Source organism: Arachis hypogaea, chromosome 4, assembly GCF_003086295.3.
Source record: "Arachis hypogaea cultivar Tifrunner chromosome 4, arahy.Tifrunner.gnm2.J5K5, whole genome shotgun sequence".
NCBI classification, from domain to species: domain Eukaryota; kingdom Viridiplantae; phylum Streptophyta; class Magnoliopsida; order Fabales; family Fabaceae; genus Arachis; species Arachis hypogaea.
The window spans coordinates 13,381,919-13,393,633 of NC_092039.1; the positions used below are offsets into that span (position 1 = coordinate 13,381,919).

The 11,715-nt window shown below is 32.3% G+C and overlaps 1 protein-coding gene across 1 annotated transcript; it reads right to left on the minus strand.

The window, feature by feature from the left end:
- Window positions 1-2,087: 2,087 nt before the first annotated feature.
- On the minus strand, window positions 2,088-7,581 carry LOC112796331 (uncharacterized). The gene is made up of 12 exons (XM_072235084.1): window positions 7,508-7,581; window positions 7,266-7,426; window positions 7,136-7,184; window positions 6,502-6,651; window positions 6,220-6,353; window positions 6,038-6,107; window positions 5,830-5,920; window positions 5,231-5,300; window positions 3,136-3,231; window positions 2,936-3,035; window positions 2,698-2,849; window positions 2,088-2,599 (listed from the first exon to the last, which is right to left on the minus strand). Exons 1-12 carry the CDS (start codon window positions 7,575-7,577, stop codon window positions 2,468-2,470), a joined length of 1,275 nt encoding a protein of 424 aa, XP_072091185.1. The 5' UTR covers window positions 7,578-7,581; the 3' UTR covers window positions 2,088-2,467.
- Window positions 7,582-11,715: the final 4,134 nt, after the last annotated feature.

The window sequence follows — 11,715 nt, forward strand, 5'->3', positions numbered from 1 at the left end:
TTTATATTTATTTTAAAAAAAATTGATATTTCTGCAAGTAGGGTAGGGTAGGGCAGGGTTTAGAATCTTAGGGTGCGGGTAGGGTTAGGGTTGAGAAATTCTCAATTCGCAGGTAGGGTAGGATAGAGTTTTAATTAAATTTTCAACCTGCGAATAGAGTTAGAGTAGGGTCCAACCCCTACCCTACCCTACCCTACCCATTACCAACCCTATTTATACTCATATTTTCTCGTTATCTTTTTCTCTCCATCCGATATATAACAAATTATCGAAAACTTTGTATCAAGATTGGTGGAAATTTTATAGTGCAGAGGAAGAAAACATAAAAAAGATAATCCAAAAGACATGTGTATTAAAAAATAAAATGAACTTGAAGTTGAAGGCAAGGCAAGAATGAATAAAATATTTTAGGAAAAATAATCATTTTTATTCATAATTATTCATAATGTCAACAAAATTACTTACCAAATAATGAAATTTATACCCATAAAAGATAAATTATGTATCCAAAAAATATTCAATTCTTAAATTTTTGTTGGTCTTTTTTAAAAAATTAATAAAATCTCAAAATTATCTTATCTTTTATCTTACATCATCAGTATCAGCATCAATTTTTTTTCTCCCAAACTCCCTCTATCACCATCACTACTTGCAACACACTTATTAAACTACTCTTCCATTTCAATCTATGACAACAATAAAAAAGTCTTGTGACCCACAAATTCAGTCTAACATAATATATAAATTCAGTTATAATTTTAGTCTTTATTATCTTATCTTTATTTTTATCTTTCATAGACAATGCTATATATATATATATATATATATATATATATATATATATATATATATATATATATATTATCTTCATAATTCAATCAATCAATAATTAATAAAAAAATTTTAATCTTTTTCTTTTCTTTTCTTATTTTTTCACAATTTTATCAACACTACATCACCATAATTACCACAAGTATTATCGTCACTACTAACACCACCGTAACACCACCATAGACATAAAACACTGCGTTTCTTGGTTGTATCAACCTCTTCGTTCCCTCCATCCATAACCAAAAGACCCTAAACCCCACTCTCTCTTCTTGATTTTATAGAGAGAACCTCCTTATAATGTCAACTCTCTCATCTCATTTCTCACATTTTTGTTGTTAATAGAATTTTTTTGTGGATTACCTTTCTCTTACTCACTTTGTTTCTTTTGATTTTATCATATTTTTAAGATGAATGAGGACCTTCTTACTGTAACTTAAATGATCAATCTGATCTTTTTTTCTTATGCAACAAAAAAAAAAAAAATTGACATCTGAATTTTGTATATCTATTAGACTATTACTAAAGGTTACCTTATGAGATTTTAAATTTTTTCTCTTACTGTCAAATTTAATAACTTTTTATATTATGATTTAGGAGTACCGTGAATTTTTCTCCAATTCTATCAAGGTTTGAATTATAGGATAAGGATAAGGATATGGATAAGTTTAATTTTGTTTTTCTGTGAGTAATTTTGTCAATATTTTAAATATTGATAGATAAAAATGGTTATTTTTCAATATTTTAAATTTGATGATTGTTATCTAATAATTTTTAATTAATAACTTCACGTGAAAGTGAATACATGTAAATTTTTATCCTGTTATAATGCTTAAGAAAATATATCTAACTTGCTAAAAAAAATAAAAATTACCTATAAAGACTTAATGAAAAATTTTTAATAAGAGTAAAGTATTGTTTTTGTCTCCAACGTTTGAGGTAAGTTCTTTTTGCATCTCAAACATTTAAATCGTCTTATTTGTATTTTTAACGTTTATAAAAGTGATTCAATGTTATCTTGACGTCAATTATACTAATAGATCAGATTGTATTTTTCTATTATTCCCACTTAAATGTATTTATTCTCAATTAGGTCTCACTTGGATATGTTCAATTTTAATATTGTACTCAAAATTTTTGTTAAAGTTTAATTATGTCCCTAAAAAAGTGAATTATGTAAATGTTACAGTGATTAGTTTCAACATTTGTATTCTAACTTCAAGAAGAAATTTTTAAAATTCTAACTAAAACACGTGATGTGTAATTGACAGCAGGATAACATTAAATCACTTTTACAAACGTTAGGGATACAAATAGGACGATTTAAATGTTATGGACACAAATAGGACTTACCCTAGACGTTGGGGACAAAAACAATACTTTACTCTTTTAATAATCTAGTATAGAAATTCAGTTATAAATTTTTTAACTATAAAGAGCTAATTAAAATTTTAATAAAACATCAAAACTATAAAAACCAATAAAATAATTAAATATTATTATTGCGTTCTTATGACATTTCTTTTATCCTATTTAACAAGTTTTTATTCTTCCTTACCCTATATGCTGTACTAGTACTGCTATAGTTCCAAATATAAACTACCAAGCACTGATTGTGATTGTGAACAAGTTATGGAGATCATAAACATTTAACAGGTCCAACTAAAGCAAGTGCTTCCTTAAGAGCCATCAAAAGATGTTGAGGATGATCCTCTATTCTAGCAGCTCCACCATATTCAGATTGCATTGATCTCAATACTCTACCAACAATCTAAGCAAACATACAATCATCATCATTTGATAAATTGCCATGTACAAGTTGGATCCATAAGGAAGAAAACAAAGAATGGAAAGTAAACAACATCTTACCTTCCGTGCATAGCCTCCGTAAGCTATACCGCCGATTAAGGCGTCTGGCGAATTCGACGAATCGACTACAATAGATGTTGTTTGAAATAGTCCTTTTTTTCTCAATCCATCAATTGTGTGAGCATTAGTGCCACCAGCAAGTTGAAGGAAGCCTACCATGCAAGTTCACAGATTTTGTTACAAAACTGAAGGTTTTCAAGGACCATGTATTTATATGTATGGATTATTGAATACAAACCGGGAGGTCGGTTTTTCGCTTTTGCCAATTCGATAGCAAAGGCGATTGTTTCCTTGGTTGCTCCTCTCCCGATGTCTCCACTCATCGGCCGGCCGTCCAACTTCATTTGTGTATATAGCAAACATGGTTTTGTTAAAAAAAATGAGGCATAAAAGGCTCATTAACAATGTTGAGATTGTTGAACTCATAGAAACGCAGACCTGCCATAAGTTGAAGCATTGAAGATTTGGTGTCATAATGGAGAACATCTCATTCATAGAGGGTATTGTTGAATCTCCACCATTAGGTAAGCTAACCTGGGTAATTTTTGTTTTATGTTAATCTCTTTACTCAAATGCAAATACCCTATAGGGTGTGTTTGGAATGAAAAAATATGGAAATGATTTTATTTAAATCAAATATTTTCTAATAATTTATGGGAGGCACCACTTACTGGGCTCATCCTTAAACGCTCCTTGCTAAGTATGGAGTGCTGCACACCTTGTGAATTTGTTAAATCTAAACTCTTCATTTATTATATTTTATTTGAATGGTCTGGATTTAAAAAGGTAACCTGTTAATTAGGTTAATTATTTTTTTTACAAATTTTAAATTTTTTTGGCAAGTCTCAGATATTGAGATGAAGTTCAAAATAAAAAATTAGTATATAAATATTAAAAACAATATGTCTGTACAAAAAAAAAGTTATTGGACTTTAGAATTAAAATAAATAATACATAAAAAATAAGTTAAAAATTCATGTACTAAATCCAAAAAAAAGATATATTAGAATCTTAAAAAAAATAATATTAAATATATATTATGTATATAATATTAAAATTTAAATAAATTTTGTTTTGTGTGAAATAAAATATAATATTAAATATAAACACAATGATAAAAAAAATTGTGTTATATATATATATATATAATATTAAAATTAAAATAAATTTTATTTTATGTGAAATAAAATTATAATATTAAATATAAATACAATGATAAAAAATTTTGTATTATATATATATATATATAATTTTATTTTATGTGAAACAAAATTAAAACATTAAACATGAACAGAATGATAAAAGATTTAGTACTATATAAATTTAATTAAAAAAATATTTATACAACGTAAAAAGCAAACAAACATATAATAATTTTATTTTGTGCGAAACAAAAATTCATGTAAAAAAAAATATTTATATAATTTTTTATTAACAATTTTTTATTGAAATATGTTATTTTACTATATTTATAATATATTATTTGGGATAATTATATTATTTTAGTTAATATATATTATTTAAAAAAATATTTAAAATTTATTATTTTGGATTAAGAATATTATTAAAAATATATTATTATTTTTTCTTAAAATAACATTTTCTTTTCTTTTGTTCAAATACTATGACAACAAAATTTTTTGTGTAATTGCTTCTACTCAATAAATATTATATTCATTTATTTTTATATTGTATGTAAAATAAATAATTAATGTTTAAAAAATTTAATAAAGGAAAGAAGTATTTTTTTTTTTACCAATTCTTAGGTGAATATAAAGAGATTATGTCATTTGAATTATAATTTGTTGGCAAAGAAAGAAATACTCTTAATTATATATTAAATAGAATAATTATTTATTAGGCTCATTTTTATACAAATAAAAATTTTTCTTAGTTTTATATCTGTAATATTTTATACCAATTAGCTTCAGAATTTAATTATTTTTTGAATAAATTAATAAAAAATAATACAAATAATTATTTAAATATAATTGTATTTTAATTTTTCATTCTATTACGTACACGTTGAGGTTAATTTGAAATAAAAAATAATGGACTTGTTGTAACTGCCATGCATATTGTGCTTTGACTGCGTCGTCATCTGAGAATCATGCGCCTTCATGGAAACCAGGGTTCTTCTACAGAATTCGTTTTGCGTTTGGAGTTAGCTAACCAGCAGTGGCGACAAACATGCGTCTTCCTTTTCTATGGCAGCAATTTTTCGGACTTTGATGGTCATTTATGGTAGAAGTGGAATAGGGTGGGTTCAAGAGCGTCAAAATCTATAGCTAGCTCAAACGATAGTGGAAGCACCTGCCATCAAACAAAACAGTGAAAATATTTGAAGACATCACATCGAGAATAACAGAGTAACAGAGGAATTAGTCTTTTTGTTAGTGCTGGTTTGTTTGTTCAGCCCATGACAAAAAAAATAATAACAATAATAAATAAATTAAATTTACCTGTTAACTTTTGATAGTAGGTTAACTTCTAAGAAGTGCTGTACTCCCTACTTTATTTGGAGTGCACTAGCTTTCATTAACTTTAAGTTTTCTACTGAATTCCCTAAAGCACACCAGAGCTCTTTGAATTGTGCACTCTGCCTGCAAAAAGAACGCATGATAATGTTAGAGATGTAACCATTTACGCAAGAATTTTTATGACTTAAAGGTTTAGAATTCAATCCTTGTTGACCCCAAAAGAAAGAATTTCAGCATAAGGCTCGTGTGTGAGAGGGTATGTTAGATATATAACTATTTATGTGTCTCCTCCTATTAGCTTAAACTTTTTGGAGAAGTGGTATCATGACAAATAACATGAGGAAGTGAATTTAAACTCATCAATCATGCATCACAAGAACAACATATATCTAATCATCAGAAAACTGAGTTTTTTTTCTATGCTTTATCAGCTGAATTGTCTGAATAGAAAAAGAAAAAGCCATCTATGTAAAACATGGTTATGCCACAGCCATAGAAATACAAGCTTAGCAAACACATTACATGTGTATGAGAAACTGAGAACTGATAATTGAGAATCATCCTTTCAGTTCTTGTGAAAATATGTTTCCATATCAGTTAAAGTCATCCATTAAATATTGTTTGATATGATTAATTTGGTAACTAAAATTACCTCCCACTTGTATGTATCTCCATAGCATCAACATCATTTCTCCTGAGGAGATCAGCAGTTGTCGCGGCGTCTCTTACATATGTTACCTCTCCTGGGCCAATTCAGTAAGTTCATATTCTTAAAAATATCACATGGCACATGGAAATCAGAATATTATAGATGAAGTTAAAAACTTATAATCTCAAAAGGTAGCAAGAAAATATCTCACTTATTTTGTCATAGGGGCAAACCGGAAGGCAACGGCCACAACCGTAGCAGCGTTCTGTTATGACTCCATCCTGCACGCCCAAGCCAATTGAACAATTTAAGTGTGAAAATGTTTTTGAAAAGATGACATTATAGTCTGTAAAAACTAAAGACATCACTTCCAAGTAAAATCGAGTTAAAAACCACTAAAACTCTTGGTAATTCAGTATTAGATGAAGTTCCAGATGCTGATTTCCCTAGGAATGATATTGCATTAGCAGGGCACACAATTTCGCAAGGGCGAGAACAATTTGCTGGACAGTTTTCTGGATCAAATTCTGCATAGAAGCCAGTACTAGCAACATTCATTTATTGGAAAAATTGAATACTGAATGGATCAAGTGATTGATTATTATGTCGGACTATGCTGATGCAGAAATATTATAATGTAAGCAACAACTAGAAAGAACAAAGACTCTTTCTTACCGGCTTTGCGAAAATGAAGATCTTTATCATCATTGACACTGATCATAACCCAAGGCTTTTTCTGAAGACCTGCAATTTCTTTTGCGGCTAAAATTCCTTCATTCACAGCGCTAACCACTGATGCATCAGCAGCACAGTCAATGCAGTCAACTGCACCCCTACAGTTCCAATCTCAATAACAAGGACATGATATATCATATTTAAGTTTGAAAAACAAAAACCCTAAGGCAAATCATGATGATGCATCTGTTTAGAAATTAGAAATTAAAGAGTAAATTACTTATTTCTGATCATGAAAGATTTGAATACTGACAATATATCTATCAAAATTTGAGCTAGTTCGACAAAACTATCAAAACATTCGGCAAAATTACCCAACAAACTACCCGTTTAAGGTAATTTTGTCAAACTAACCCAATCTTTGATGGATGTCATGTTAGTTGAAATCTTTCATGGTTAGAATTATATCCTACAAACTACCTGTTTTAGTAGTTTTGTCAAACTAACTCAATTTTTGTTTAGTTTAAATCTTTCATAGTTAAAGTTGTGCCAACTAACCCAATCATTAATAAATATCTAACTAGTTTGAAATATTTCATTGTCAGACATTAAAATAATGAATTGAATAGATTACCTCCAGAAAGAGTGTAAACCAGACTGAGATTTCTGATATCAACAACATCCTACAGATAAACACAAAGAGAGTGTTAGATTAGATATGATTCAAGCATGAGAAAGTGAAGAAGTAATAAGAGAGTAGTAACCTCAAAGCTTGCACCACAAATGAGCTTAACCCAGTTGCCTCTTTGAAGAGATTGAAGCGGAGAAGAAGAAGAAGAAGATAGGGAAGGAAGCTTCAAAGTGTTGCTAATGAGGCTCTTCACGTTTTCGATGCTGCTTCTCAACTCCCCTAGTGCTTCTTTCGCTGCATCAATTACACAATCACAGTTAGCATCTTAGACGGAGGAAGATATATGATGATGATAAATGAAACAGAGACAAAAACATGTGTTGGGAAAACCATGATGATGATGGTATGTTGAAATCTTTGTATTGCAAAAATATCTGAGTGCCATAACAAGTAACAAGCCTACCTAAGTTGCTGTTCTGATTTATGAACCGATAAATATCAATCTCATTATATTTTCAAAAGAATCTAATTTCTATGCAATCCGCGCTACTAATCACATAATATTATATTTAGTGAAAATAATTAGTTTTATAATTAATTGTGTAAAAAATTATGTGCGAATAGTTATTTAAAAAAACAAATGTGATTATTTAGGATAAAAAAATTTACACTTAAAATTTTTTAAAAAAGACCAAAAAATCTCAAAATTCTTTAAAGTTTGTAGAATTTTTAAGTAAAGAATTCTTATAAATTCTAACAAAAAAAATCTAAGTAAAAACGGAGTGATTTTGTCTAATTGAATAAAATGTTAGTGATAAATTTAATTATTAGAATTATTAAAGATAAAAAAATATTTAACAAAAATTTTGTAAAACTTATTTATTTTTTTAATATTTATTTTTATCATAATATTTTTACTTTAAATAGATGGCGAATGATAATATTATATATGATAAATACTTTTGAAAATAAACTTGATCAAATTAAAAATCATTTCTAAAATTTTTACTATTTCCAAAATTTCTCAGAATCAAATATAAAAATATTACGGCACGTGAATATTTATAATTTTATTAAAATATATAAAGCCCATATATCTAAATAATATGAAAACCTAAATGATTGTTAGGTCTGTAAAAATATATTTTAAAACTTTTAACTATTCTTAATTTTTCCTTTTCAAAATGTTTAAAAAAAACATTATCAAAATTATTGTTTCCTTTTTTTTCCTGAAATCTATTCTTTTCTAATTAATAGAATCAACGAATTTTTTTATTTTTTACGGTATTTTTTAATTCAACAAATTAAAAATTAATTTTACAGGTTAAAATTTTATTTAAAATTTTGTGACTGATCAATTGCTAATTGCTGGACACATCCACAAAAGAGGATTAAATTTATTTCCTTAAAATTATTATTCAGAACTATTGCGTGCTTGTGCTTCCTTAATTAAATCAAGGCAAGTTACTTGCAAAAGGAGTATAACCGTAACAAAACCCATGACAAAAAAAAATTGATTAAGTTATTAAGTGTTTAAAGAAGTGCCTTTACTTTATTTATTAGCATATTAAGGAAACTTAAAGCCAATAATCTATTTAACAATTTCTTTTTTTTTTTGAAACAACGAAAGCTCAACACAATACAGTGGAGCAAAAAGTCAGGTGCTACATATAAGAAAACAAAGAAACAAAGAAACAACTCCCGTAAAGTCGGTCATCGCCGGCACTACTATCAACACTCACTGGGATTACTATCAGTCCATTCGTTGTATCTCATAAGCGTTCTCTGTTGTATAAGGTCAACACCTGCTACCTTATTGTTAAAAATCCTACCATTACGTTCCAACTAAATGTTCCAAATCACTGCAAAGAACCCAGTCAACCACCGCTTCTTCTCTTGTTTACTCGTGTGCAAGCCAGTCCAACTCTCAAATAGTCCTATTATGGTACCCGAAATAGCCCACTTTCTACCAACTGACCGCAACCAACAACACCACACTTGCAATGCTATATCACACAGAAGAAATAGATGCTGGACAGTTTCTATCTCCTTGTTACAGAGCACACAAATATTATCACTGTGATGAATAACGCCTAGCCTACTCAACCTGTCTTTGGTATTAACTCTACCAACAAGGATAAACCAGCCAAAAACTCAATCCTCGGAGGCACCACTCCTTTCCACAATGAACTTGTGAAACTATAGCTTGTGATCGCTGCTGGCAAGATTCTCCGATTGAAGGACCCTCATAAAAGAATTAGTAGAAAACACACCCTTACTATCAAACTTCCAGACCACATTATCCTCCATACCCTGTGATAGCTTTACTGGCCGTAACCTCTCATGCAGCTGGTGGACAAGTTCCAGCTCCCATTGGAAAAGCTCTCTTCTCTATTGGAAATTCCATATCCACTCCAATCCATCCCAAAACCCACACTCCCCTACCACCTCTCCTTGTTGGTTGGAAACAGAGAATAGTCTTGGAAACGCCACTTTCAGCGGCCCGCCTTGCACCCAGTTATCTTCCCAAAACATGGTACTCCTTCCATTCCCTACTTCCATAGCCAGGCCAGTAACCAATTTATCCCTTATCCGCTGCTCCTTTATGTTTAACTGTCATATGTCCTTCCATGGCCTGCCTTTCTCTGGTATCTTCTGATTTACCAACATGACATCAGGGCTCAAATTGTTACAGGAGCAGACAATTTTCTTCCATAAGGGGCAATCCTCCTTTGAAAACCGCCACCACCACTTAAACAAGAGTGCTGTGTTCCAAAGCACTGCATCCCCAACCCCCAAACCCCCAGCCTTCTTCGGAGCCTGAACCAACTCCCACTTAACTAATGGGATACCATCCTTTCCATCCCCCTTACCCCACATAAATCTCCTTTGCAACGCAACCAGCTTGTCCGCAACCGCCTTTGGCATCTTGTACAGACTTAAGTAATATATCGGCAGGCTATTCAACACCGACTTAATGAGAATAAGCTTGCCTGCTTTATTCAACACCTTCGCTTTCCATAGGCTGAGCTTTTCTTGCACCTTATCGATGGCTGGTTTCCAAGTCTTCACTAGCCTCGGATTCGCACCTAGAGAGATTCCCAGGTACCTAACCGGTAACACAGCTTGCTTGCACCCCAAGAGGCCGCACGCCTGATCAACCCACTCCTGCTCACAGTTTACTGGTATCAGATTTGACTTATCATAATTGATGCTCAACCCCGACATCAACTCAAAACACCGTAACAGTCTCTTATAATGCACTACTGTCTCTGTGTTTGGGGGACAAAATAATATCGTATCATCCGCAAATTGAAGGTGCGATAGTTCTACATGCTCACCTCCAACCAGTAGTGGTTCAATGCGTCCGTTCCTGACTGCCTCCCCCACCATCCGATGCAACACATCAACCACAAGGACAAACAGAAAGGGGGGACAGGGGATCCCCTTGTCTCAGGCCTATCTCCATGTTGAATGCCTTGGTTGGAGACCCGTTCACCAGGACCGACATAGATGCCGTGCTCACACACTCTTTTACCCAATCCTTCCATCGGTGGCCGAACCCCATATGCTGAAGCACAATATCCACAAAACTCCATCGGACTCTATCATACGCTTTTTGAAAATCAAGCTTGATAATTGCCGCCCTCTTCTTCCGCATCTTGAGCCAATGGACCGTCTCACAGGCAATGAGCGCACCGTCATGGATTTTCCTACCCTTTACAAATGCAGTTTGGGTCTCTCCCACCAATCCTGGCATAACTGATCTCATCCTTCTTACCAAAACCTTCGAAATTACCTTGTAGACACATCCCACCATACTAATCGGCCGGAAGTCCTTGATTTCCTTTGCCCCCACAAATTTTGGGGCCAGTGTCACCCATGTGATGTTCACATCAGATGGTAATTCTGCCGTTTGGAAGAATTCCAATACTGCTCCTGTGAACTCCTGTCCAACCTCTTCCCAGCATTTCTTGATAAAATTCATATTGAACCCATCACTCCCTGGGGCCTTAGAAGATTCACAATCCCATACTGCTTCCCTGATTTCTTCCGCCGACGGCATAACCTCCAAAGCCTCAGCCTCAGCCCTATCAATCTGTTTCAGTAGCCCATCACGCACACCAATCCTCGGAGCATACTCCTGGCGATATAGCTCCTTATAGAACCCCCTGATTGCATATTTTATTCTTACCGGGTTCCGCACCAACCTTCCCTGGATCACTAGAGCATCAATCCTGTTATGCCGCCTTCTGGCCGATGCAATGTTATGAAAATATCTCGTATTCCTGTCCATATCCCTCGCATGTTTGGACCTAGACATCTGCCTCCAGTGAATTTCCTTCCTGGTGTACCACTTTTCACAAAAGCTCACCAAAGCCTTTCTTCTAGCCTCCGTCGTACCATTATAGATCCCATCACTAACCTGGATGTCAAGCTTCTTTATTTCATCCTCAAACCTCATCAGTCTACTGTCCATATCACAGAAGTTATCTTTGTGCCATTGCCTCAAAGGCACCGTCAATGACTTCAGTTTACCAATGAAGGGAGCATCTCCCAGGTTCCTCCATTCGTCTCTCACC